General features: G+C 45.4%; 1 protein-coding gene and 1 long non-coding RNA gene across 6 annotated transcripts in view; one reads left to right on the top strand and one right to left on the bottom strand.

The window, feature by feature from the left end:
• The window catches only part of DNAH9 (dynein axonemal heavy chain 9), a 379,511-nt gene that overhangs the window by 301,569 nt on the left and 55,751 nt on the right, over window positions 1-22,191 (top strand). For all 5 annotated transcript variants that reach the window (XM_037913877.2, XM_043527698.1, XM_043527699.1 and 2 more), the window contains 2 exons: window positions 15,225-15,418; window positions 19,820-19,968. In XM_037913877.2, the coding sequence (XP_037769805.1) occupies window positions 15,225-15,418; window positions 19,820-19,968 (343 nt within the window). The remainder of the gene's footprint in view (window positions 1-15,224; window positions 15,419-19,819; window positions 19,969-22,191) is intronic.
• LOC122462823 lies at window positions 18,852-21,713 on the bottom strand. The gene is made up of 2 exons (XR_006285643.1): window positions 21,545-21,713; window positions 18,852-20,085 (listed from the first exon to the last, which is right to left on the bottom strand). It is a non-coding gene; the product is annotated as an uncharacterized LOC122462823 (long non-coding RNA).

Genomic DNA, 22,191 nt, shown 5'->3' with positions numbered 1-22,191 from the left:
GAAGTAAATAGGATGCAATTCAGTGCACAAGAGAAAATAAGAACAAATGCAAAGTATTCCACTTAGGAAGCAACAATCAGTTGCACACACAAAAATGGGAAATGACTGCCTAGGAAGTAGTACTGCGGAAAGGAATCTGGGGTCATAGTGGATCACAAGCTAAATAAGACTGAACCATGTAATACTATTGCAAAAAAAAGCAAACCTCATTCTGGGATGTATTAGCAGGCTGTAAGCAAGACATGAGAAGCAATTCTTTTGCTCTACTCCACACTGATATGGTCTCAACTGGAATATTGTGTCCAGTTCTGGGCATCACCTTTCAGGAAAGATGTGGACAAATTGGAGAAAGTCCAGAGGAGAGCAACAAAAATGATGAAAGGTCAAGAAAATATAATCTGAGGGAAGATTGAAAAAAATGGATTTGTTAGGTCTGGAGAAGAGAAGATTGAGGGGGGACATGATAACAGTTTTCAAGTACATAAAAAGTTGTTACAAGGAGAAAAATTGTTCTCGTTAACATCTGAGGATAGAGCAAGAAGCAATGGGCTTAAATTGCAGGAAGGGTGGTTGAGGTTGGACACTAGGAAAAACTTTGCAACTGTCAGGGTGGTTAAGCACTGTAATAAATTGCCTAGGGAGGTTGTGGAATCTCCATCATTGGAGATTTTTAAGAGCAGGTTAGACAAACACTTGTCAGGGATGGTCTAGATACTACTTAGTCCTCCCGTGAGTGCACAGGACTAGACTTGATGACCTCTCGAGGTCCCTTCCAGTGCTATGATTCTGTAATTCTATGGCTGATGGTTCAGTGCACCGTTGTGGCCAAGGATGCAATCTAGAGACCCCATGGGCCTGGGTTCAAAAGCAGTGTCCAGGCAAAGACACAGATTACAACTCTCCCACATGTATTTATCTGTGTTCATCTGAAACTTTCCTAAGGGCATAAGAATGGGCCATTGGTAAGACCCAATGCAGCCAGTTAATCCACTTGCCTTCTACAGTGGCCACTGCTAGATGTTTCAGAGGGAATGAATATAATGGTGAATTTCAAGTAATCAATCCACTATTGCCCAGTCTCAGCTTCGGGCAATTGGAGGTTTAAGGACAGCTGGACCATGTGATTGTGTCCCTTACCATCTTGGCTAATAGCCATTGATGGACCTGTCCTCACTGACATGTTCTGTGCTGCATGGGAACACTTAGTTATTCATTTTAACCTGTTAGCTGAAATAATTTTTATATCTGATTGAACTCTTCCTATTGGCAGACTGACACTGGTCTCCATCTTAAGGTTTGCGGCTGGGCAGATCAGAGATGAACCTCTGAAGTGGTGACTTCTCACCTGGGTGGCAGCATAGAAATGTGGCTTCTCCAGGTGCTTCCATGCCTCTTACAATGATTCCTGCAGCCTTTGTGCCTCAATAACTCTCCAAACAAGGACATAACCTGCTAGAGTGTGGGGGGTTATTTCTAACCCACCGTCACAAATATGGATTCTACTGTCTTGGGATTTGTTGAAGCAAAGGTCATGTCCATTCTCTAGAAATATTAATCCACCCTCTATCTGGAGGGAATCATGCAAAACTGTCACAGAATACACAGGCGCACCAGATTGTAGGGTTTGGGGGGTTTTTGGGTGTGTGGGGGGCAGATTAATCTAATTTCCTAGGGTTTTAAAATAATAAATACAAATTCCATCATGTGCAGCTGTAACAACTCTCCAGAGTAGTCCTCAGCAGTGTTTAAATCTAGGGTCTATAGCACACACCTCTACCACCTGAGGTAAAGACATTACAGAATCAGCTGGCATGTGCAGGAGTAGCCCCATTTTACAGGCAGCATACTCAAGCTCGTGGATGTTGTGGCTTCTTTCTGAAAAGCAGTGTGGCTAGGAGACTTAGGGTATGTCTACACTACGAAATTAGGTCGAATTTATGGACGTCGGTTTTTTAGAAATCATTTTTATATTGTCGATTGTGTGTGTCCCCACACAAAATGCTCTAAGTGCATTAACTCGGCGGAGCGCTTCCACAGTACCGAGGCTAGCGTCGACTTCCAGAGCGTTGCACTGTGGGTAGCTATCCCACAGTTCCCGCAGTCTCCGCTGCCCATTGGAATTCTGGGTTGAGATCTCAATGCCTAATGGGGCAAAAACATTGTCGCGGGTGGTTCTGGGTACATGTCGTCAGGCCCTCCCCCCTTCCCTCCCTCCGTGAAAGCAATGGCAGGCAATCGTTTCGTGCCTTTTTTCCTGGGTTACCTGTGCAGACGCCATACCACAGCAAGCATGGAGCCCGCTCAGATCACTTTTGCAATTAGGAGCACATTAAACACCACGTGGATTATCCAGCAGTACTGCCAAAGCGAAACCGGGCGAGTAGGCAATATCAGCGCGGTGACGAGAGTGATGAGGACATGGACACAGACTTCTCTCAAAGCACGGGCCCTGGCACTGTGGGCATCATGGTGCTAATGGGGCAGGTTCATGCCGTGGAATGCTGATTCTGGGCCCAGGAAACAAGCACAGACTGGTGGGACTGCATAGTGTTGCAGGTCTGGGATGATTCCCGGTGGCTGCGAAACTTTCGCAAGCATAAGGGCACTTTCATGGAACTTTGTGACTTGCTTTCCCCTGCCCTGAAGCACCAGAATATCAAGATGAGAGCAGCCCTCACAGTTGAGAAGTGTGTGGCAATAGCCCTGTGGAAGCTTGCAACACCAGACAGCTACCGGTCAGTCGGGAATCAATTTGGAGTGGGCAAATCTACTGTGGGGGCTGCTGTGATGCAAGTAGCCAACGCAATCAAAGATCTGCTGATATCAAAGGTAATGAATCTGGGAAATGTGCAGGTCATAGTGGATGGCTTTGCTGCAATGGGATTCCCTAACTGTGGTGGGGCCATAGCCAGAACCCATATCCCTATCTTGGCACCGGAGCACCAAGCCGGCGAGTACATAAACCGCAAGGGGTACTTTTCAATAGTGCTGCAAGCACTGATGGATCACACGGGACATTTCACCAACATCAACGTGGGATGGCCTGGAAAGGTACATGACGCTTGCATCTTCAGGAACTCTGGTCTGTTTCAAAAGCTGCAGGAAGGGACTTTCTTCCCAGATCAGAAAGGTTTCAGAGTAACAGCCGTATTAGTCTGCATTCGCAAAAAGAAAAGGAGTACTTGTGGCACCTTAGAGACTAACCAATTTATTTGAGCATAAGCTTTCATGAGCTACAGCTCACTTGTAGCTCACGAAAGCTTATGCTCAAATAAATTGGTTAGTCTCTAAGGTGCCACAAGTACTCCTTTTCTTTTTTCCAGATCAGAAAATAACCGTTGGGGATGTTGAAATGCCTATGGTTATCCTTGAGGACCCAGCCTACCCCTTAATGCCCTGGCTTTAAGACACCAGGGTGGTTAGAAGAGCACAGCAGGGCGTGGTGTGCATCAGAGAAGCTTTGAAAACCAGTTTCATGACTGGCCAGGCTACGGTGTGACAGTTCTGTTTGTTTCTCCTTGATGAAACCCCCCGTCCCTTGATTCACTCTACTTCCCTGTAAGCTAACCACCCTCCCCTCCCCCCTTCGATCGCCGCTTGCAGAGGCAATAAAGTCATTGTTGCTTCACATTCATGCATTCTTTATTTATTCATCACACAAATAGGGGGATAACTGCCAAGGTAGCCCAGGAGGGGTGGTGGACGAGGGAAGCACCGGGTGTGGTGGTGGAGGAGGGAAGGACAAGGCCACACAGCACTTTAAAACTTATTGAATGCCAGCCTTCTGTTGCTTGGGCAATCCTCTGGGGTGGAGTGGCTGGGTGGCCGGAGGCCTCCCCACCGCGTTTTTGTGCGTCTGGGTGAGGAGGCTATGGAACTTGGGGAGGAGGGCAGTTGGTTACACAGGGGCTGTAGCGGCGGTCTGTACTCCAGCTGCCTTTCCTGCAGCTCAGCCATACACTGGAGCATATTAGTTTGATCCTCCAGCAGCCTCAGCATTGAATCCTGCCTCCTCTCATCACACTGCTGCCACCTATCATCTTCAGCCCGCCATCTCTCCTCGCATTCATTTTGTGCTTTCCTGCACTCTGACATTGTCTGCCTCCATGCATTGTGTGTGGGAGGACAGCATGAGCTCAGAGAACATTTCATCGTGTGTGCATTTTTTTTTTGCCTTCTAATCTTCGCTAGCCTCTGGGAAGGAGAAGATCCTGTGATCCTTGAAACACATGCAGCTGGTGGAGGGGAAAAAAAAGGGACAGTGGTATTTAAAAAGACACATTTTATAGAACAATAGCTACACTCTTTCACGGTAAACGTTGCTGTTTACATTACATACATAGCACATGTGCTTTCGTTACAAGGTTGCATTTTGCCTCCCCCCACTGCGTGGCTAACCACTTCCCCCTCCCCCCACTACGTGGCTAACGGTGGGGAACATTTCTGTTCAGCCACAGGCAAAGAGCCCAGCAGGAACGGGCACCTCTGAATGTCCCCTTCAGAAAAGCACCCTATTTCAACCAGGTGACCATGAATGATATCATTCTCCTGAGGATAACACAGAGAGATAAAGAACGGATGATGTTTGAACGCCAGCAGACATACGCTGCAATGCTTCATTCTGCAATGATTCCCGACTACATGCTACTGGCCTGGAGTGGTAAAGTGTCCTACCATGGTGGACGGAATAAGGCTGCTCTCCCCAGAAACCTTTTGCAAAGGCTTTGGGAGGACATCCAGGAGAGCTTTATGTAGATGTCCCTGGAGGATTTCCGCTCCATCCCCAGACACGTTAACAGACTTTTCCAGTAGCTGTACTGGCTGCGAATGCCAGGGCAAATTAATCATTAAACACGCTTGCTTTTAAACCATGTACACTATTTTAAAAGGTACACTCACCAGAGGTCCCTTCTCCGCTTGGCGGGTCTGGGAGGCAGCCTTGGGTGGGTTCGGGGGGTACTGGGTCCAGGTCCAGGGTGAGAAACAGTTCCTGGCTGTCGGGAAAACCGGTTTCTCTGCTTGCTTGCTGTGAGCTGTCTACAACCTCCTCATCATCATCTTCCTTGTCCCCAAAACCTGCTTCCGTGTTGCCTCCCTCTCCATTGATGGAGTCAAAGCACACAGTTGGGGTAGTGGTGGCTGAACCCCCTAAAATGGCATGCAGCTCATCATAGAAGCAGCATGTTTGGGGCTCTGACCCGGAGAGTCCATTTGCCTCTCTGGTTTTCTGGTAGGCTTGCCTCAGCTCCTTAAGTTTCACGTGACACTGCTTCGGGTCCCTGTTATGGCCTCTGTCCTTCATGCCCTGGGAGATTTTGACAAATGTTTTGGCATTTCGAAAACTGGAACGGAGTTCTGATAGCACGGATTCCTCTCCCCATACAGCGATCCGATTCCGTACCTCCTGTTTGGTCCATGCTGGAGCTCTTTTGCGATTCTGGGACTCCATCATGGTCACCTCTGCTGATGAGCTCTGCACTCACCTGCAGCTTGCCACGCTGGCCAAATAGGAAATGAGATTCAAAAGTTCGCGGGTCTTTTCCTGTCTAGCTGGCCAGTGCATCTGAGTTGAGAGTGCTGTCCAGAGCGGTCACAATGGAGCACTCTGGGATGGCTCCCAGAGGCCAATACCATCGAATTGCATCCACACTACCCCAAATTCGACCCAGCAAGGATGATTTCAGTGCTAATCCCCTTGTTGGGGGTGGAGTAAAGAAATCGATTTTAAGAGCCCTTTAAGTCGAAAAAAAGGGCTTCATCGTGTGGACAGGTGCAGGGTTAAATCAATTTAACGCTGCTAAATTCGACCTCAACTCCTAGTGTAGACCAGGGCTTAGATTTGGGTCTGCCATGTTAGGGACCTTGCTTTTATTTTGACTTCTGCCAGAAATGAGCTAGTAGAGCCCCTCAGTTACTCCATCTGTAAAAGAGAGTGGCTTATATTTGCCTCATTTGTCAGGTAGGAGAATGAAGCCTTGCTCCACATTCAGAGCTGTGAAGTGCACAAAATGATTAACAGTGGTCAAGAGAAGTGAGACGGGAACTCATAGTCTTCTAGCCCAGTGCGTCACCCCTTAGGCCAAAGGATATTTAGATAGGGGAAGGAGAAACAAGCCATTTTGTCTACGTCCCATCCAAATGTTCAGTTCTGTGGGGCTACTTTAGAACGATACAAAAGGATTAAGGGGGCTTGGGCACATGCTCAGTGTAGATGGAATGGTCAGAGATTTTAGGAGCAGTCTTCTAACAGGTTCTACTGCGCATGTACAGATGGTGATTTTCTGTAATTTATAACTTGGCCAAATCTGGATGGATTTTCAGAAACACAGCAAAATTCACCTCCCTACCCTCAGCACTATCCCCCAGCCAAGTTGCAAGTTCCTGCTCCAAACCCTTGTAGTGCTAGAGCTCTTCCAAAAAAAAAAAAAGTTGGGAATATACGTTTACAGTGGCAAAACAACCTAATTTTCCTAACCTTATCTCAAAAACAGCTCAAACATTTCAGTTTAAATTAAAAAAAATATATCTGCCAAAGCATGAAAAATTTCAGACCAACTAATTAAAGTTTGGTAAAGTTAAAAGCAATTGAAAACAGGTTATAACGTGAAGTATTAGGTAACCTTGCAAATAGGGTCCAGTTTACCATCTTCTCAATAAATGGTCTTTTATTCTCGATTCCAACAGAGACTGTTGAAATCACAAAATGAATAGAGAAAGCCCAGTCAGATTCTGTACCTCACCACTGTAGAATATATTGTAACATTTTTATAGAAGCCATTCCGATTTTGTTGTGACCATGCCTGTGTGGTAGTTGGAATCAGTTCAATATTTTAATCACGTATCATTATTTGAATTTTGAGTTATACGATAAATATGTTTGTAATTGTAATTGGCTTCGTTATTATATAAAGATTAATATAAATGTTAATGAAATTACCTGGCAGGATGAGTATGATCTGTTCAGTGGGTTATGGACCCAAAGTCCTTCAGGAGGGGTTATAGATCCACATGATATCCATAAGTGCAGATTCTACAGTATGATCTTCAATTTACATGACAAGTTTGTACTAAGCCATTTAGCGAGACAGCTCCTAATTGGCAATTCACAGGAAAAGGCTCAAGTGCACATGTTATTTCAGCTAAGCTTGGTAATAATTTTGCCAACCAGATCTCTCTGCTCCAGTCTGTGTATGGGGCGGGGGAGGGCAGGTGGGAAGGGAGCTGAGATATTTGGCTTAACACACCAAGCTGGGGCCAAGATTTGTCCCTTTTTGGATATCTGCTCTTATAAACATGAAAGACAGGCGGAGCTGGAGAGCCACACTTTTAGAAGGACAGCAAACTCTAGAAGGATCAAAAGTTCCATGGAGATTCTGTTTACAGTCCTTCAGAAGGTTAACATATCCCAGGTTCCAGAGCTCTGTGCTATCTGCTCAAGATTGGCATTCATCCCAAGTGTAATTGGGTCACCTGCTGTACAAGCTCCCCCTCACGACCTTGGATGGCTCTATGGTGCCCTGCCTTAATATCACCTTCTGTTCAGGGCACTTTAGTCACTCCATACAGTCGAAACATTCAAAGCATTCCCCTTGTGGGGTCCAAATTGTTAAATCTTGCAGTCTTTCAAAATAAAACTCAAACAACAGAGTCTTCACCCCAGTCCCAAGCTGGATCCGGGCCCCTCCTTCCTGACGATCTGTCTTCCTGCTCTTCCAGCAGTAACTCCCCAGCCTCCTTTCCTAGAGCTAAGCCTTCTGGTCCTGGAGAGGACCCAAGGCCTTGTCTGCCTTCTTCAACAGCCTCCTTTCTCTTTGTGCCTTTTCTCCTGCTCACGCAGGGCCTTGCAAGAGAACTCACTTTCTGCAGTGTCTGCAGACATCTGCTAACACACACCTTTTCTCTCTAGGCCTCTTCCTTATCTACCTTAGACCTGATTCAGCCACCTGACCCATCTGTCACATGACATCATTCATTGTTACTCATCCTCCCCATCTGGGGAGAAGAGCTAAACTTGTCACAAGTGGGTCTGAGGAGCAACTCCCCTTAAGGGGCCAGAAACCTTGTGACACCAAAGTATGGACACTGGACAAATAGCAGATTGTATGTTATGGAAGTGGTTGTCACAGCCACAGAGTGTTAAGAATGAGCAGTTTTGCTCTTGAAGCAAGAATTCAACTTTGTTCTATATGAAAAATACAGCATATCCTCAAATATACACTTTCTCCCCCTTCCCCCCCCCCCCCCCCCAAAAGCAGGGGAAGTGGCACAGAATCACCTCACCCACAGGAACGGCAGGAGGGGGCCTCTTCAGTACTTACCCCAGCAGCTGGAGTGTAACTGCTTGGGAGGGTACATGGGCAGGGTCTGCCACATACAGAGTCCTCTTCAGGGGAGGTGTTGGCAGGGCAGCCAGTCATTTGGGGTGGCACCATTCTTGCCTTTCTGAGCTATAGTTTCAGGTAGTCTGCAGACTCAGGCAGATACCCCTGAACTGATTACACTCAGGGGATGTTTTTAGGATTTCAGGATTTTCTTTTCAACCATGAGAACTAGTGACTCTCTTTAAAATACAACCCCAGGGTCGGATGTAATCACATGACTCCAGGGAGTGGGACCTGAGAGGTGGGCCTATAATGGCTGTGCCTTAATCCCATTCTGGAGTTAAGGGTAAATTTAAAAGCAATCCAGACATTTAGATGATGGAAATACAAAGTTCACACACACTACCACACCTTTAAGTCTGCCCATGAGTGACACCATGCAATGACCATATGATGGCAACATTGTGGTCCCAGGTCAGGTGATTTTTTATGGATAATTTTTCATTCTTGACCTTTTTTATTCAATGGAGATATCCACACAAATATACTAACCACCTCAATCCTGGAGTCCTTACTTCCTAACTCCTTACTCAGGCTTCTCTGGGAATTTCATGATGCGGTCCATCACTCCTAGGACACCTACGGCTCGCCAGCTAAAATGGCAGCAGATGGTAGCCCAGAAAGGGGGTGCGCATGAGCTGAAGGTGGTGTTTGTACAGGGTCACATAAATTAATGGTGCTATGCACACTTGAATCCCAATATAACAGTAATAACTTAGTCAAGGGGAGAAAGTGGTGAAGGCTTTGAAGGAAGATGGGGGCATAAGGTGCAGTGAGCTTGTCAGCCTCTATAAAAGTAACGAGGATGATTAAAATGTACCGCTTGTGTTGACTGCTGATTGAAGTTTGACAAACGCATCATGTCTTTATTTTTACCTTCATTAGTTTTGTACTCCTGAGCTGAATAATTCAGGTAGTGCAGCTAAACAAAAACAACACCTCCGGCAAATGAATAATACAAAACAAAACCTAGTCTGAGAAGATGGAAAATAATCCATCATTCTCTAATCCATCTAGTTAACATTATTCAAATGGAATAGTTCATTTGCCAATGTGTCAGCTTCCAGCACGACCCAATTTATCAATCTCAGTTGGACATAGGCATGGCTTTACCATCCTCCGTGGAGCGGTGTATCTTGAGCTGTGAGGATGCTGGCTTCCCTGCGGAGCCATGAGCAAACCCACAGCAAATGGAGGAGAGAAATGGAAAAATGTATTTACACTCAAGAAAATAGACCTTTCTAATGCATATGGAAGGTATAAGGTCATAGAGCTTAAGGCCAGAAGGGGTCATCAGATCATCTAGTCAGATCTCTTGATATCACAGGCCACCAACACCAGCCAGCACCTGCTAAATTCAAGACTAAATTACTGAACTGTAATTAGACCAAAGTATTACAGCCCCCAGGAGACTACACTGTTATGTGCCACAGGCACAGAATAGGAGGGATTGAGTGCCCAGTGCCCAAGATAGCAATGCAGTGGTAAGAAGAGCCTTGTCATATCCCAGCTAGTTAAGTAAGATATCAAACACTGAACATTAACTCAGCAATTCTGCTTTTGCCAAGTTCTAAAAGTTCAAACAAGGACCGTAATGAACTGACTGCATGTTCTTCCCCCGAGTGCTGCTCTAAACACATCGTGGGATGCTAAGGTTGTGGGGAGTCTTTCCCTTATTTCCACTGGGGAGGCCTGCATCTCTGGCCCATCGGTGGAGTAATACGATGGCACACTTGGAGAATCCATAGCTTAGACGACTAGTTAAATGCAGAGCTTGAACGTTTAGAACTTTGGAATAGAAATGAACATTCCCAGACTGCAGATATAGTCCTGCTGCTCCCGTTGAAATAATTTGATCTGTCATTGGCTTCAGTTACGGCTAGCCAGGACCCTGTAAGTTTTCACAGACTATTCTGTATGTTGCCCCTGCCATTCAGAATTACTTGTCAACATTCACAAAACTGCCAGTTTGTCTTCCTTAAAGTCAGCCTTTGCCAAGATGCCTATAAATTACTAGGGTCTGGCATTGCCTAGCCTGGTGGCCACCTGTGACTACTGGCAACATTGTTATGAGCAATTCATGCAAACACATCTGTGTCCACCATAACCTTGTCCTCCTCATTGGCCTGTTTACTCATCTATCATGCACTGTTTAAATCTTAGATTGGGAGCTGTCTGGGAGTGTTTGTGTTATTTATTTGTACAGGATCTGTTATTAAAGTGGGACACTTAGGCATAATAATAACAATAATGATGAACAAAATAAGGCTATTTTTATTCACCTGACAAATTACTAGACTGGAGTGAGGGAGGAGAATTTTCCAAGGTTAAATAAAACATATGTAGAACCTATAACAATCACAAATAAATTACATGTATTTGTGTTACTTGTTACTTTCTCCTCACCGTTGTGTATTGGATCTTTCCTTAAACGTAATCACAGAGACCATAATGCTCTGTGCTGAGAGCCTCGGCTACAAGCTACAACCTTGCAGTTACTCCGAAAACCTGTTCAAAGGTGCTCAGTATAAAATAGTGACAGTACAGGAGCAATCTCATGTTCAAAGCAGGATACTTGATAAAAACACATCTCACAAATAATACCCTAGATTATTCAAACTGCTCGGGTGTTTAAAATCTCCTAGTTTTCACAGTGTTGCTTACTCTCACAATTCTGTCATGAGTCTTGTGGCATTTGGGGTGTTTCTTGAAGCCGCAGAAGCTGGAAGCCTGGGATTAGGTGAAACGCTCAGCTTTCTCTTTCTCTTTTTTTTCCCCCATAGGGAGTTTCTAGTGCTCGTGGTTAGGGAGAAAAGCTTGAAAACATGAAACCAAGTGAACCCAAAGGGCTCAAAAAGCAGAAGGCATATAAGAAGAGCCCACATTTCATTCTTTTTAAAAAACTCGTTTTTAAACAAGTCTCAGGATTTTGGGGGGCCCAATTCATGATTTTTAAACACTTGGGGATGGCAAACAGTTTGCTATTGATACTATTTTACTTGTTTATATTATTAACCCCAGGGTAGGACATGGAAACTAGACTTGTCACTTTCACTTTCAGATTCTGGTGCAACAGAACAATGCTGCAGTGTCTGGGTTGAAAGTCTACAGAGGGAGGGTTATTTGGTTTGTATTTTAAACTATTTCCATTAAAACTAAAGATGAAAAAAATCCGTGGACCTATTTCTACTTGTCTTAGGCTTTGTAAAAACTCGTTTTAGCGACACATTTTGGGTCAGATTTGACCTGATAGTGTCCTTAAAAATGACTGCATTCAGTGATAAGAATAAGTATTCTCTCCAATAAATACACTACTGTAGGCCTTTGTGTATCTGGCACTGGAAGATAAGTTCTGTGAAGTAACAATGACACCAAACCTTTGAAGTTGTTCTTGTGCATAAAATATTCAACCCATTCCCTAGAGGCAGCAGCCCAGTGAGGCATTGTGTGTTGCTGCCTCATCTGCCTGGCTCTTCTTCTCATCCCTTTGAGCCACACTGTCACATCCTCATCTCTCTGTAAAGCTCTCCCTTTCTCTCTGCCCTCAGATCAACTCCCTGCGATACTGCAGATAAAGGACACAATGTAAAAATAAACCAAATTGTATTGTGATGGAAAATGGTAATTCTGTCTCAAAGGAAACTGTTAGCATGCCCCTTGTATTTGCTACAGTGAGGGCAGGGGAGGACTTCATTTTGCATATGTGAATATGTGAAATTCACAGACCTAGAGCCACGCCCCATCAGGGTTGGACCCATTCACGACTCAGATGTGAGATTTCTGATGAAAACAATAGTGATACATGATTCAGTGGGTGGAATTCTCTCTGAGATAACACTGATGTGGTGCTTCATTGTGCTGCTAGTGGCAGTGTGCTGCTGGAGGGGCCACCTTTTGGGTGAGACACAAATTCAGGGCCTTCATACTTGCAACCGCTAACCATGCTGTGGCACCTTTGCAAGAGAAGGAGCAATAGCCCTGGTCCCTTCCTGGCCACATCCCAACATGGTTAATACATTCTGTCTCTTTCCCTTGCCTCAGAGGCTTAACTTGGAGAAGTTACTCTCCACTTTCCCTCTTTGACGCTGTCATGGCATGTTGATGCAGAATGGCTGCATTTCATAGCTTGGGGAGTGGTGCCTATGTGTGCTCATCAGCCACTATTTTTGAGCTCCTTCTGGGAAGAGTGATGTATTATGGCTGCTGTAAGTGCTCAGATGTGATGGTGATGAGCACCAACATGAGAAGCTGGACAGGCAGAGAGAGAGTGTGTACGTGGGGAGAGACAGCAAGTGTGTTTGGGGGTAGAAAGAGACAGATTTCAGCTATCAAATCTATTTGAAATTGCACATGTTGATGAAGATGGTGTTCCTGAACTTGTGGCTGGCTGCAGCCATTGAATATCTCAGTGCTGAAGCTAACCAGATTTCCCTTCTGATGCTCATCGCAGTGTTAACATTTCCATTTCCCATTTTTTTTTGTGATTGTTAGTGTTACAAGGGAATTGCTTCCACACTCATTCTCTGTAGAGATATCACCCTCAGCACCTCCTGCCAGTACTGGGCCCAGAAATTCCAGTCCTAGCCATTTGTGTCACTGTTGCTGACAGCAGCGTGCCCAGGAAGAAGTGTCTCTTGCCTGGCATTTTAGAGACCGTCTGCGTGGATATGTGAATGCAGATTTATTTTAACTATTTATTTGAGGTGGATACTCTGTAGAATATGTCTAATCTTTTTCTCTGTTGGCTTATACCTTTCCTTCCAAACTCTCTGTTGCAGTGATCATATTTTAGCCATGGAGGCCTAGATGCAGTCCATGGACATCACTTCTATATTGGCTGGGGATAGGGAGAGTCATTACCCCCTCTGGTGAGTGAGGGCGTCGGTTCCCCAGTGTCCCTGGATAGAGTGCAGGCATGGACACCAAAGGCAAGACTGAGAAGTGAGGTGCAGTTTGGTTTCCAGTTGGTACCCCATGAGGCAGCCTGTAAAGGCAATCAAGCCCAGGATCACTAGAGAGGAGCTGCAGGTAGCAGAGCCTGAGATCCTATGCAGAGTTAAAGGAGAGGTGTAGCTTTCTGACTGCAGCAAAGCCAGACATGGGTCTGAATCTGAACTGTGTATAAAGTAACCACCTGAGCCAAATTCTGTGCTCAGCTGTGCATGCTGATGTGGGAGGATATTCACTCTCCCCAGGAATGCCCGGTGCTGATTCCCATAGCTGGGATAATGTGCTGGCCATGAGCTCAGGATCTTCTGGAACACAATAGTCTTCTTCCTCCCCGCCCCCACTCCCCTGCGCCTCCCAGGGAGAGGGTTTCCAGGGGCAAAAAGCAGGAATGGCCCCAACTGCCTCTTAGTTCTGTCTGGCAGCGGGCTGGGAACTCACCCCCAGCCCTCGACGCTCCCCTGCTTCTGCCCCTTTTGTTGCTCTTTACAGAGTAGTGTTTGTCAGGGCCTGCACCATTGCAGACATGGTCTGGGCTCAGCCCTCTGGGGCCGCTTCCCTGTCTCCTGCTGTCAGTCTGCCAGGATGATTTCCCTGCTGAGATGTTTTCCTTAGGGGCCTTGGATCCTACAGGCTGAGGTGGCTAAGAAAGTTGACATTGAGTCCTGTGCATAATGTGACACTGTGATGTCTGTTATAGACATGTTTGATGTGTCTGGTGCTTGGGAGAAGGTCACAACCCAGATGGGTGGATGTGGTGGGACTGAGGGATGGGGTGGGGAGGAAAATGGAGTAAGTGATGCTCACTGCCACTTGTTAATCTCCAGAGTGGGAATCCATGGGACAGTTCTCTCAGGAGAAAAACGGCTCCTTACCCTCCTCCCTATGCTTCTTCAAAATGATTGCCCCTCAGGACCCACTCTCCTCACCCACCTTGGGAGTCTCTGATTAAAGCTTCTTGCAGAAGGAGCTGAAGGGAGGTTCAGGCCATGCTTCCATTTTTACCTTCAAACCCTATATGGACAACAAGGGATCTAGTAGACCCTGCTTTCTAGAGACTCACACAGCTGATTGTGCATAGCCAAAGGCTATGATTTGGTATGTGCAATCATCTCAAGAATCCTGGGTATCCAGCAGGTAATTATACTTGCCGAAACATCAAATACCATTTCTAGTGGCCTGTGTGAAGATCCGCTTGCTGATTTATTGTTTCGGTGCATATTTCATGTGGCCTGGGATGACACATTATATTACCTATGAGGTAAATGGGAGTTATAACTGCTCAGCATCTCTCAGGATGTATCCCATAGTAATTAGCAATGGCTCTGAGCAATACAGTTCTTATTCTGAACTTCCCCATAGTTCAGGGGTGTCCAGATTTTGTTTTGGGCTGATACGTAATATACTTTGCATTTACAGAGTTAATTTCATCCTACATGACCTTTGTGGTCCTTTCTAACCCTATGGTTCTATGATTCTAAGGATCTCATGCACTTTATACCTATTAATTAGGGCCCTGATTCAGGACAATGCTTAACCATGGGTTTAAGTCCCATTGGCCTAAAGTTTAAGTACATGCTCAAGTGCTGTCATGAGTAGGATGCCTTCCTGAATCAGGGCCTAATTCAGTAAGCCTCACAACACACCTCTGAGATAAAGGACTGTATTCTTCTTTTTCTTCACCTTGTATGGATGGCTGAACTGAGCCATAGGGAGGCTAGATGACTGACAACAAGGAAGTGAGTGAACTGGGAATAGGACCCAGGAGTCTGGTTCCTTGGCTTCTGCTTTAACCATTCCAACATAGCAAAACTGTAGCAGCTAGTAGCTGTAAGAAATGCTTCCCAGGGGCACATATTATGTCTGTCCTAAATGGGGTTCACTGAACTTTTCCAGAGCCTGTCGTCTATGGAGCAATTCCGGAACCTGGATCGGGATATCGAGGGATCTGCCAAACGCTGGAAAAAATTTGTAGAATCTGAATGCCCTGAAAAGGAGAAGTTCCCTCAGGAATGGAAGAGCAAGTCAGCTCTGCAGCGGCTGTGCATGTTGAGAGCCATCCGGCCTGATCGCATGACTTACGCTGTCCGGTAAGGGTACCCAGTGGCCCTCCCTGTAATGCTCTCATTTCGGGGTGGGAAACTATTTAACCGTGTGCTCAAGAAAGCAGAGCTGATTCAGAAAATGTGTTCACATTTGTTTAACCTTAATATATGAATCTCACACAATCTTGTTCTAAAAGATTCTTGTTAATGGTCCTAAATGAATCATCTCTAACTGCAGTGCAATGCACCCACTCCACTTAATCAAGACCCTCTTAATCAGGAAACCCATTTCATCAGGATGACTGCCAGGGAACCTAGTCATACGTAATAGCATCTTAAATAAAACTGTGTGAAGAGAAGACATATATGGTCAAAAACTGGGGGATATCGAACAGGAATTGTGCACCTTTTTGTGCATAAATGGTCCTTTATTCCTAAATCTTTAGAGAAGCTTTTCCACTTCGCAATAAGTTCTTCAGCAATGGATGAAAAAAACACCCACAGAATCTGAGATGAACAGATTGGGCTGTATGGAACCTCTTGTTGAACAGACATGATTTCATTATAATACCTCTGCTGTATTATACATGAAAAATAAAGCACAGCTGCAGCAGAATACTTCACAAGTATTATTGTTTGTGTCAGTGCCTTGCTGTTTACAACATCAAATCAAACAGAAAACTCGCCTATTTTTGTATTAATGGATTTGTCTTATTGCTTTGAATAAGCAGCAGACTCACTACAGTTACTTACTATGAATGGCTGTGGGATACTATCTACCATAATTACTCAAGTTTTGCTTCACAAACTGTAGATTCAAGAAGAGAAACAAGAACAGGCTGTGACTTCCACAGCAATTGTCCTTTTCATCCTAGCATTCTCTGGCTTTACACATCAGTCCCTGTCTGTAATGGTTAAGAATAAATAACTCTAGCAGAATCAAACTGTATAATTCATTATAATTGATACTAGTTATTAAATTGTTTATAGCTGTTATTCCTTAGGTGCTGGAGTAAAGAGATGTCTTATAGATTGGGTTAATGGTGGAAAAAAACAACACATATGTGATGCTGGTTCTAAAAGTTGTAGTTATAAATTGTGTAATGAAGGAAAATAGGCAAACTCTAGGTGGACAACACAGGACAGATGTTCCAGGAAAAATTAAAGGTCTTTCACTCATCAGGACTTGTTTCATGTATATTGTCCTTGTCTTCCAACTTCTGGCATTTCTGTAAGACATTAGTCTTTCACTGAAAAGGTTGTTGAATAGCTTTATACTGCTATACAAAATCCTATACATGTATATCTAGGTTGAGGTCCACATTGTAACTTGCTCCATGCAGGAACTAGATCTCTGTTTGTACTTGTACCCCAAGATCCTGACTGAGGCGTTTGGGAGATACCACAGTAGAATAAAAATATTGTCATTCTAACCCACCCTTTTCTCACCTTTGCTCACAACTTTGTGTGACAAAGTTCCTGCTCTACCTTGGTGCGTCTTGCGCTTATTGGCGGATTTGCTCGCCTTGGAGCTTCACTGCAGCCCTCAGCTTGGCCGGTTTTCGGAATTCACAGTCCAGGTCAACTCCTCCTGTGTCTGATCAGGAGTTGGGAGGATTTGGGTGGAACCCAGGCCCGCCCTCTACTCTGGGTTCCAGCCCAGGGCCCCGTGGAATGCAGCTGTCTAGAGTGCCTCCTGGAACAGCTGTGCGACAGCTACAACTCCCTGGGCTACTTCCCCATGGCCTCCTTCTTTATCCAACACCTTCTTTGTCCTCACTATAGGACCTTTCTCCTGGTGTCTGATAATGCTTGTACACCTCAGTTCTCCAACAGTCCGCGTTCTCACTCTCAGCTCCTAGTGCCTCTTGCTCCCAGCTCCTCACACGCACACCACAAACTGAAGTGAGCTCCTTTTTAAAACCCAGGTGCCCTGATTAGCCTGCCTTAATTGATTCTAGCAGCTTCTTGATTGGCTGCAGGTGTTCTAATCAGCCTGTCTTAATTGTCTCCAGAAGGTTCCTGATTGTTCTGGAACCTTCCCTGTTACCTTACCCAGGGAAAAGGGACCTACTTAGCCTGGGGCTAATATATCTGCCTTCTGTTACTCTCCTGTAGCCATCTAGCCCGACCCTGTCACATTTCTCAGACTCCTTTTGGGCTGGATTGTCCTGTCTTGTCTCATCCCAAAGGTAACTTTTTTTTCTTGAAAGTTTAACATCAGCTAAGCTGTTTCTGAGTTTATGTGAATAGGTATTACATTTTACTAGTCTTCCCCCACTCATTCCAACTGGAATATTTGTACTCACATTACTCAAAAATGGCTGAACCCAGAAATGGGAAGTTTAGCTTCTGGTAACAGTACTTCTTGATGATAAGGAAAAAGAATCCAGGGTGGAAGAAATCAGATGAGTATTTGTACAGTTCTGGGCATGTACAATTGACGTTAGTGTAAATGCATTAGAATATGTTGTACTTATCATGGAGCTGTTTTAGAGCACAATAAGGGTAATTCATGATGCCTTCATTAAAGACTTCCGTATTATAGATGCTTGACTGTAGGGCTGCCTAAAATAACCAAGGACATTAAATACAAAATGAACATGAAGCCAATATACTTCTAATGCCCAACATTTTCCAACCTGGATACCCAAAGTTAAGCTTCTGAATCCACACTTAGGTAGCTAGGTAGAAGTGGCCTGCCTTCCAGAGGCTGAGACATCCTACTCTCATGGAAGTCAGCCATGTTTTTCTAGAGAGGCTATTCCTCTTTCCTCAAGGTAAACACTCTGCATGCTGAGTATGAGAGCACCCAAGAGCTACCTAACTGCTACCGAAAGGATCCAGTCCTCAGCTGGCTCTCACATCTGCATCCCTACACCAGCTAGATCGACCACTTCAACCTACACTGCTAGACAGGCTAAGTTCAATTCTCCCACCTCCATTCCCTAGGTAACTGCTGCAGGCATCGTTGAGACAAGGAATGACCCCATTTAAATGGCTTAGGTGCTATGTGATCATGTTCCTTTCATGCACTTTTTCTGGGTGTTTCCTGCTAAAATTAGCCTCGTGTCAGAAATTGGAACTGTACCCTGAAAAGGGGCATGGACTAATGAGATGCAGTTTCTTCTACAACCAGGATCTAATAGACTAGCCCATTGGGTGTATGTCAGCCTGGCCTAGAAAGCAACAGTGCCACATACAAATTGTGTATATGTGTGTGATGCTCTCCTGATGTCTCCATCTTTGTGTTGCTGTCTGTTATCATGTGCATGTCTTTGGATCCTGCCCTTCATCATTACTGAAATGAGCCCCATTGGTCTGAAACAGAAGCTTGTCCTTCTTCATCACTATGGGCTTCCCATTGCCCTGAGAGGGAAGTGAGAAGTATAATTATCACTAGGGAACCACAGAGTTCTTCACCGAGTTTGAGGAGGAAACAGCTGTAGTTTCAAGAGGCTGGTTAATGTCATTGACCTGAGATAGAGGAGAAAATAAATGGCAGCTGAAAATACTAACTTTGCAAGGGACTCCAGAAAATGGGGATTCTATTTGACTTCCTGTTCTGCCATTCTGTATGTTCTACACTGTTTTGATCCAAGCAGCTAATCAGATTTTGGAACCCTGGAGATGTCCAGGTGGAAGTAGAAATTGATGGAGGCTGGTAATTTCTTTGATGTCATCTTGTTTATTTGCAAGAAATTTATGAAGTCCTGCTTCTCTGAACCCAGGAGCAGGAGGAACCAGGAACAAAAGGAGCTGTTTCTCGATGTACAGCCGCAAGCCTCCTTAGCCAACAGACTCAAAGGCTCTAGCTTTTCCCCAGGGTCACAGCGTGCTCACAGGCTTCTGCTTGGCTTTATTGCTTTTTTGCCTTCCAGTCTCTGTTCTGTGTGTCCTCAGTTTCTGTCTGTTCTGCCTACCTTCCACCCCACAAAACCCCTTCCTCCACTCCATTCAAACTCCTGGGTGGGTTCACAACCACCGTTTATCTCAAGGGGGGGGGGGCTTCTGATTAACTAATCCTGACAGTTAATTGATGATGTGTTCACATCCAGTCTCAAAGAGGTTTGTGATCCAGACAGTCACCAGAACCTCCCAACATATCCCTCTCACCACAACAGCCCTGAGAATCCCCTGCCATGGCTGGTTCTCTCTTCTTTTCCTCTCATTTTCTGTTTGTTTATGTCACACAGGGGCTTCAAAAACATATATCATGTGCAGGGACACTTCTACTGAAATAGCAATTCCTAATGGTAAGCTACAAATCCTGATTAGGATTCTGCATTTTGCATCCAGCTTATCATGAGGTTTCTTATTTCTCTGCGTTTGCAAGATACAATAAATACACTTAATAGATTGTGCATTGGCTTAGGAATATACTGTCTGCTCTGGGTATTTCTGGCTTTTCTGAATATTAACAGTCTTGCAATGTTTTTCTGGCAGAGATTTTGTTGAAGAAAAGCTGGGAAGTAAATATGTGGTTGGAAGATCTCTAGATTTTGCAACATCATTTGAGGAGTCAGGACCCGCAACCCCAATGTTCTTTATCCTGTCGCCAGGGGTTGACCCTCTGAAGGATGTGGAGAAACAAGGTAAATAAATCAAGTCTCTGAACAATCCACAGCATCCTGGTTTGTTATCTTCTATGTCATTATCCTGGCATGAATCTCCTGGGTTTGCTCTTGGCTCCTCATGGATAATAGAGCAACCTGTTAAAAATAGATAATGCCCAGAGTGTGCTTTACAGAGTTTTCTGAATTTTCACCGAAAGCTTAAGTTAAACTTCTCTCTGCCGTGTATTGCCTAGAATACAACACTGTTCACACTGCTGTAGTTTCTGAGTTTGTCTCCCATACAACTTATAACCCACATCAGAGGTTTTTAGTCTGCTATCAGCTAGCTACAAATAGTAACCACTTTCCTATAACATTTTCCCCCAAAAAGACTAGCAGAATTTCCAGTTTTTGACCTCTCCCTCACTCTGCTGTGCTAGCGCCTTGGCCAGTGTGATCTGCTGACTGCAAAGCAGAAGGGGTTTCTAGAAGGGTGCTGCGTTTGGTAAAGCAGTGCTTTCAGGGACATACTGAACTGCTGTTGTCAATACATGTTCTAGCAAAGCTGCTAGCTATGCAGGATTTTCATTGAAGGGCTAAGCTCCATAGTGTGAGCTTCAGGAACACCCCTAATCCTTACGGTTTCTTTCCCCTTGAATTTAGTGATCATGAGGTAGAGCCTGAGCCCAGATCCCTGCAGGACCTTTCCTGGCATGCCCAGATCATTGTAGCCAGTTCCTTCTTGACTGCCGTTGGCAAAGAGGCTCCTTTTGTCACACTGAATCTCATAGATCCATAGATTCCAAGGCCAGAAGGGACCACTGTGATCATCTAGTCTGATCTCCTGTATAACACAGGCCAGAGACCGGCCCCCCAAAAATTCTTAGAGCAGAGATTTTAGAAGAATATCCAATCTTGATTTTAAAATTGACAGTGATGGGGAATTTACCACAACCCTTGGTGAATTGTTCCAATGGTTAATTACTTGTTCCCCATGTAAGTAATTATAGTCTGTGATCAAGTCACCCCTTAACCTTCTCTTTGTTAAGCAAAATAGATTGAGTTCTTTGAGTCTGTCATGATAAGGCAGGTTTTCTCATCCTTTAATCATTCTTGTGGCTCATCTCTGAACCTTCCCCAATTTATCAACATTTTGAATTGTTGGCAGTTGAACAGGACTGCAGCAAGATGAGGACTCCCCAGCACGGCACCTCCTGCTGGTTGCCTGGGAATTAGCTCTTTTCCAGCATACGGAGCGCCCTCTGCAGGCCGGTGACTCACCTGCCGCTGGCCCTGTGTCCCTCCCAGGCCCCGGTGCCCTTTACCTCAGGGTTCTGCCCCAGCAGTACCCCCTCACTCTCGGTCTCCCCTCCCAGGGGAACCCGCAACCCTCTAGACCCACCTTGCCTCAGTGGCTACTGCCAGTCATCATCTAGCCCCTGCTCACTGGGGCAGACTGCAGTCTGTCATGGCCACTCATCATTGGCAAGGGGTTAGGACCTGCTGCCTTTGCCTATTCCCAGGCTGTATCTCTGCAGTCCCAGTACCTCAGTAGGCCTTCAACAAGGCCTGCAGCCTGGAGTTTTACCAGGCTAGACCTCCCCAGTTCCCTTACCCTATTCCTCAGCACTGCTCCAGTTCAGGTACCTTGCTCCCAAGCAGCTAGCCCTTCCCACTCCACGGCTAGAGTGAGACACTTCCAGGTCCTGGCCCACAGCCCTCTTATCAGGGCCAGCTGGGCCCTAATTGAGCTGGCCACAGCTGTGGTCACCTACTCACTCAGCTGCTCTCAATCGCTGTTCTCCAGGAGTGGGGCAGCCGCCCCACTACAAGGACACAGGATTCCAGCAGTGGTCACACCAGTGCCAAATACAGAGATAAAAGAACCTCTCTGCTGTTACTTGTGGTTCCTCTGTTTATGCATCCCAGGATCACATTAGCCCTTTTGGCCACAACGTCACATGGAAGCTCATGTTCAGCTGATTATCCACCATGAACCCAATATATTTCAGATTCACTGTTTCCCAGGATAAACTCCCCCCGTCCTGTAAGTATGGCTACATCCTTTGTTCATTGGACACTGCTCCAGCTGTTCTCAGGAGCTCAGTCGTGTTCATCCAATATGCTTTCCCCTTCTGTAACCCTGACCTCAGACCTCACCAATGCAGGGGGGGCTTTGGCTCCTCGGAGTGGGAGGTGGAATATTAAAAAATCCATCAGTTATTCAAGTGGCCTGTATGCGCAAAGCCAGTGTGTTTCCAT

Source organism: Chelonia mydas, chromosome 14 (genome assembly GCF_015237465.2).
Source record: "Chelonia mydas isolate rCheMyd1 chromosome 14, rCheMyd1.pri.v2, whole genome shotgun sequence".
In the NCBI taxonomy this organism is placed as follows: Eukaryota; Metazoa; Chordata; order Testudines; family Cheloniidae; genus Chelonia; species Chelonia mydas.
The sequence above is the reverse complement of the archived record's forward strand: the minus strand, read 5'-3'. Positions and strand labels throughout refer to the sequence as shown.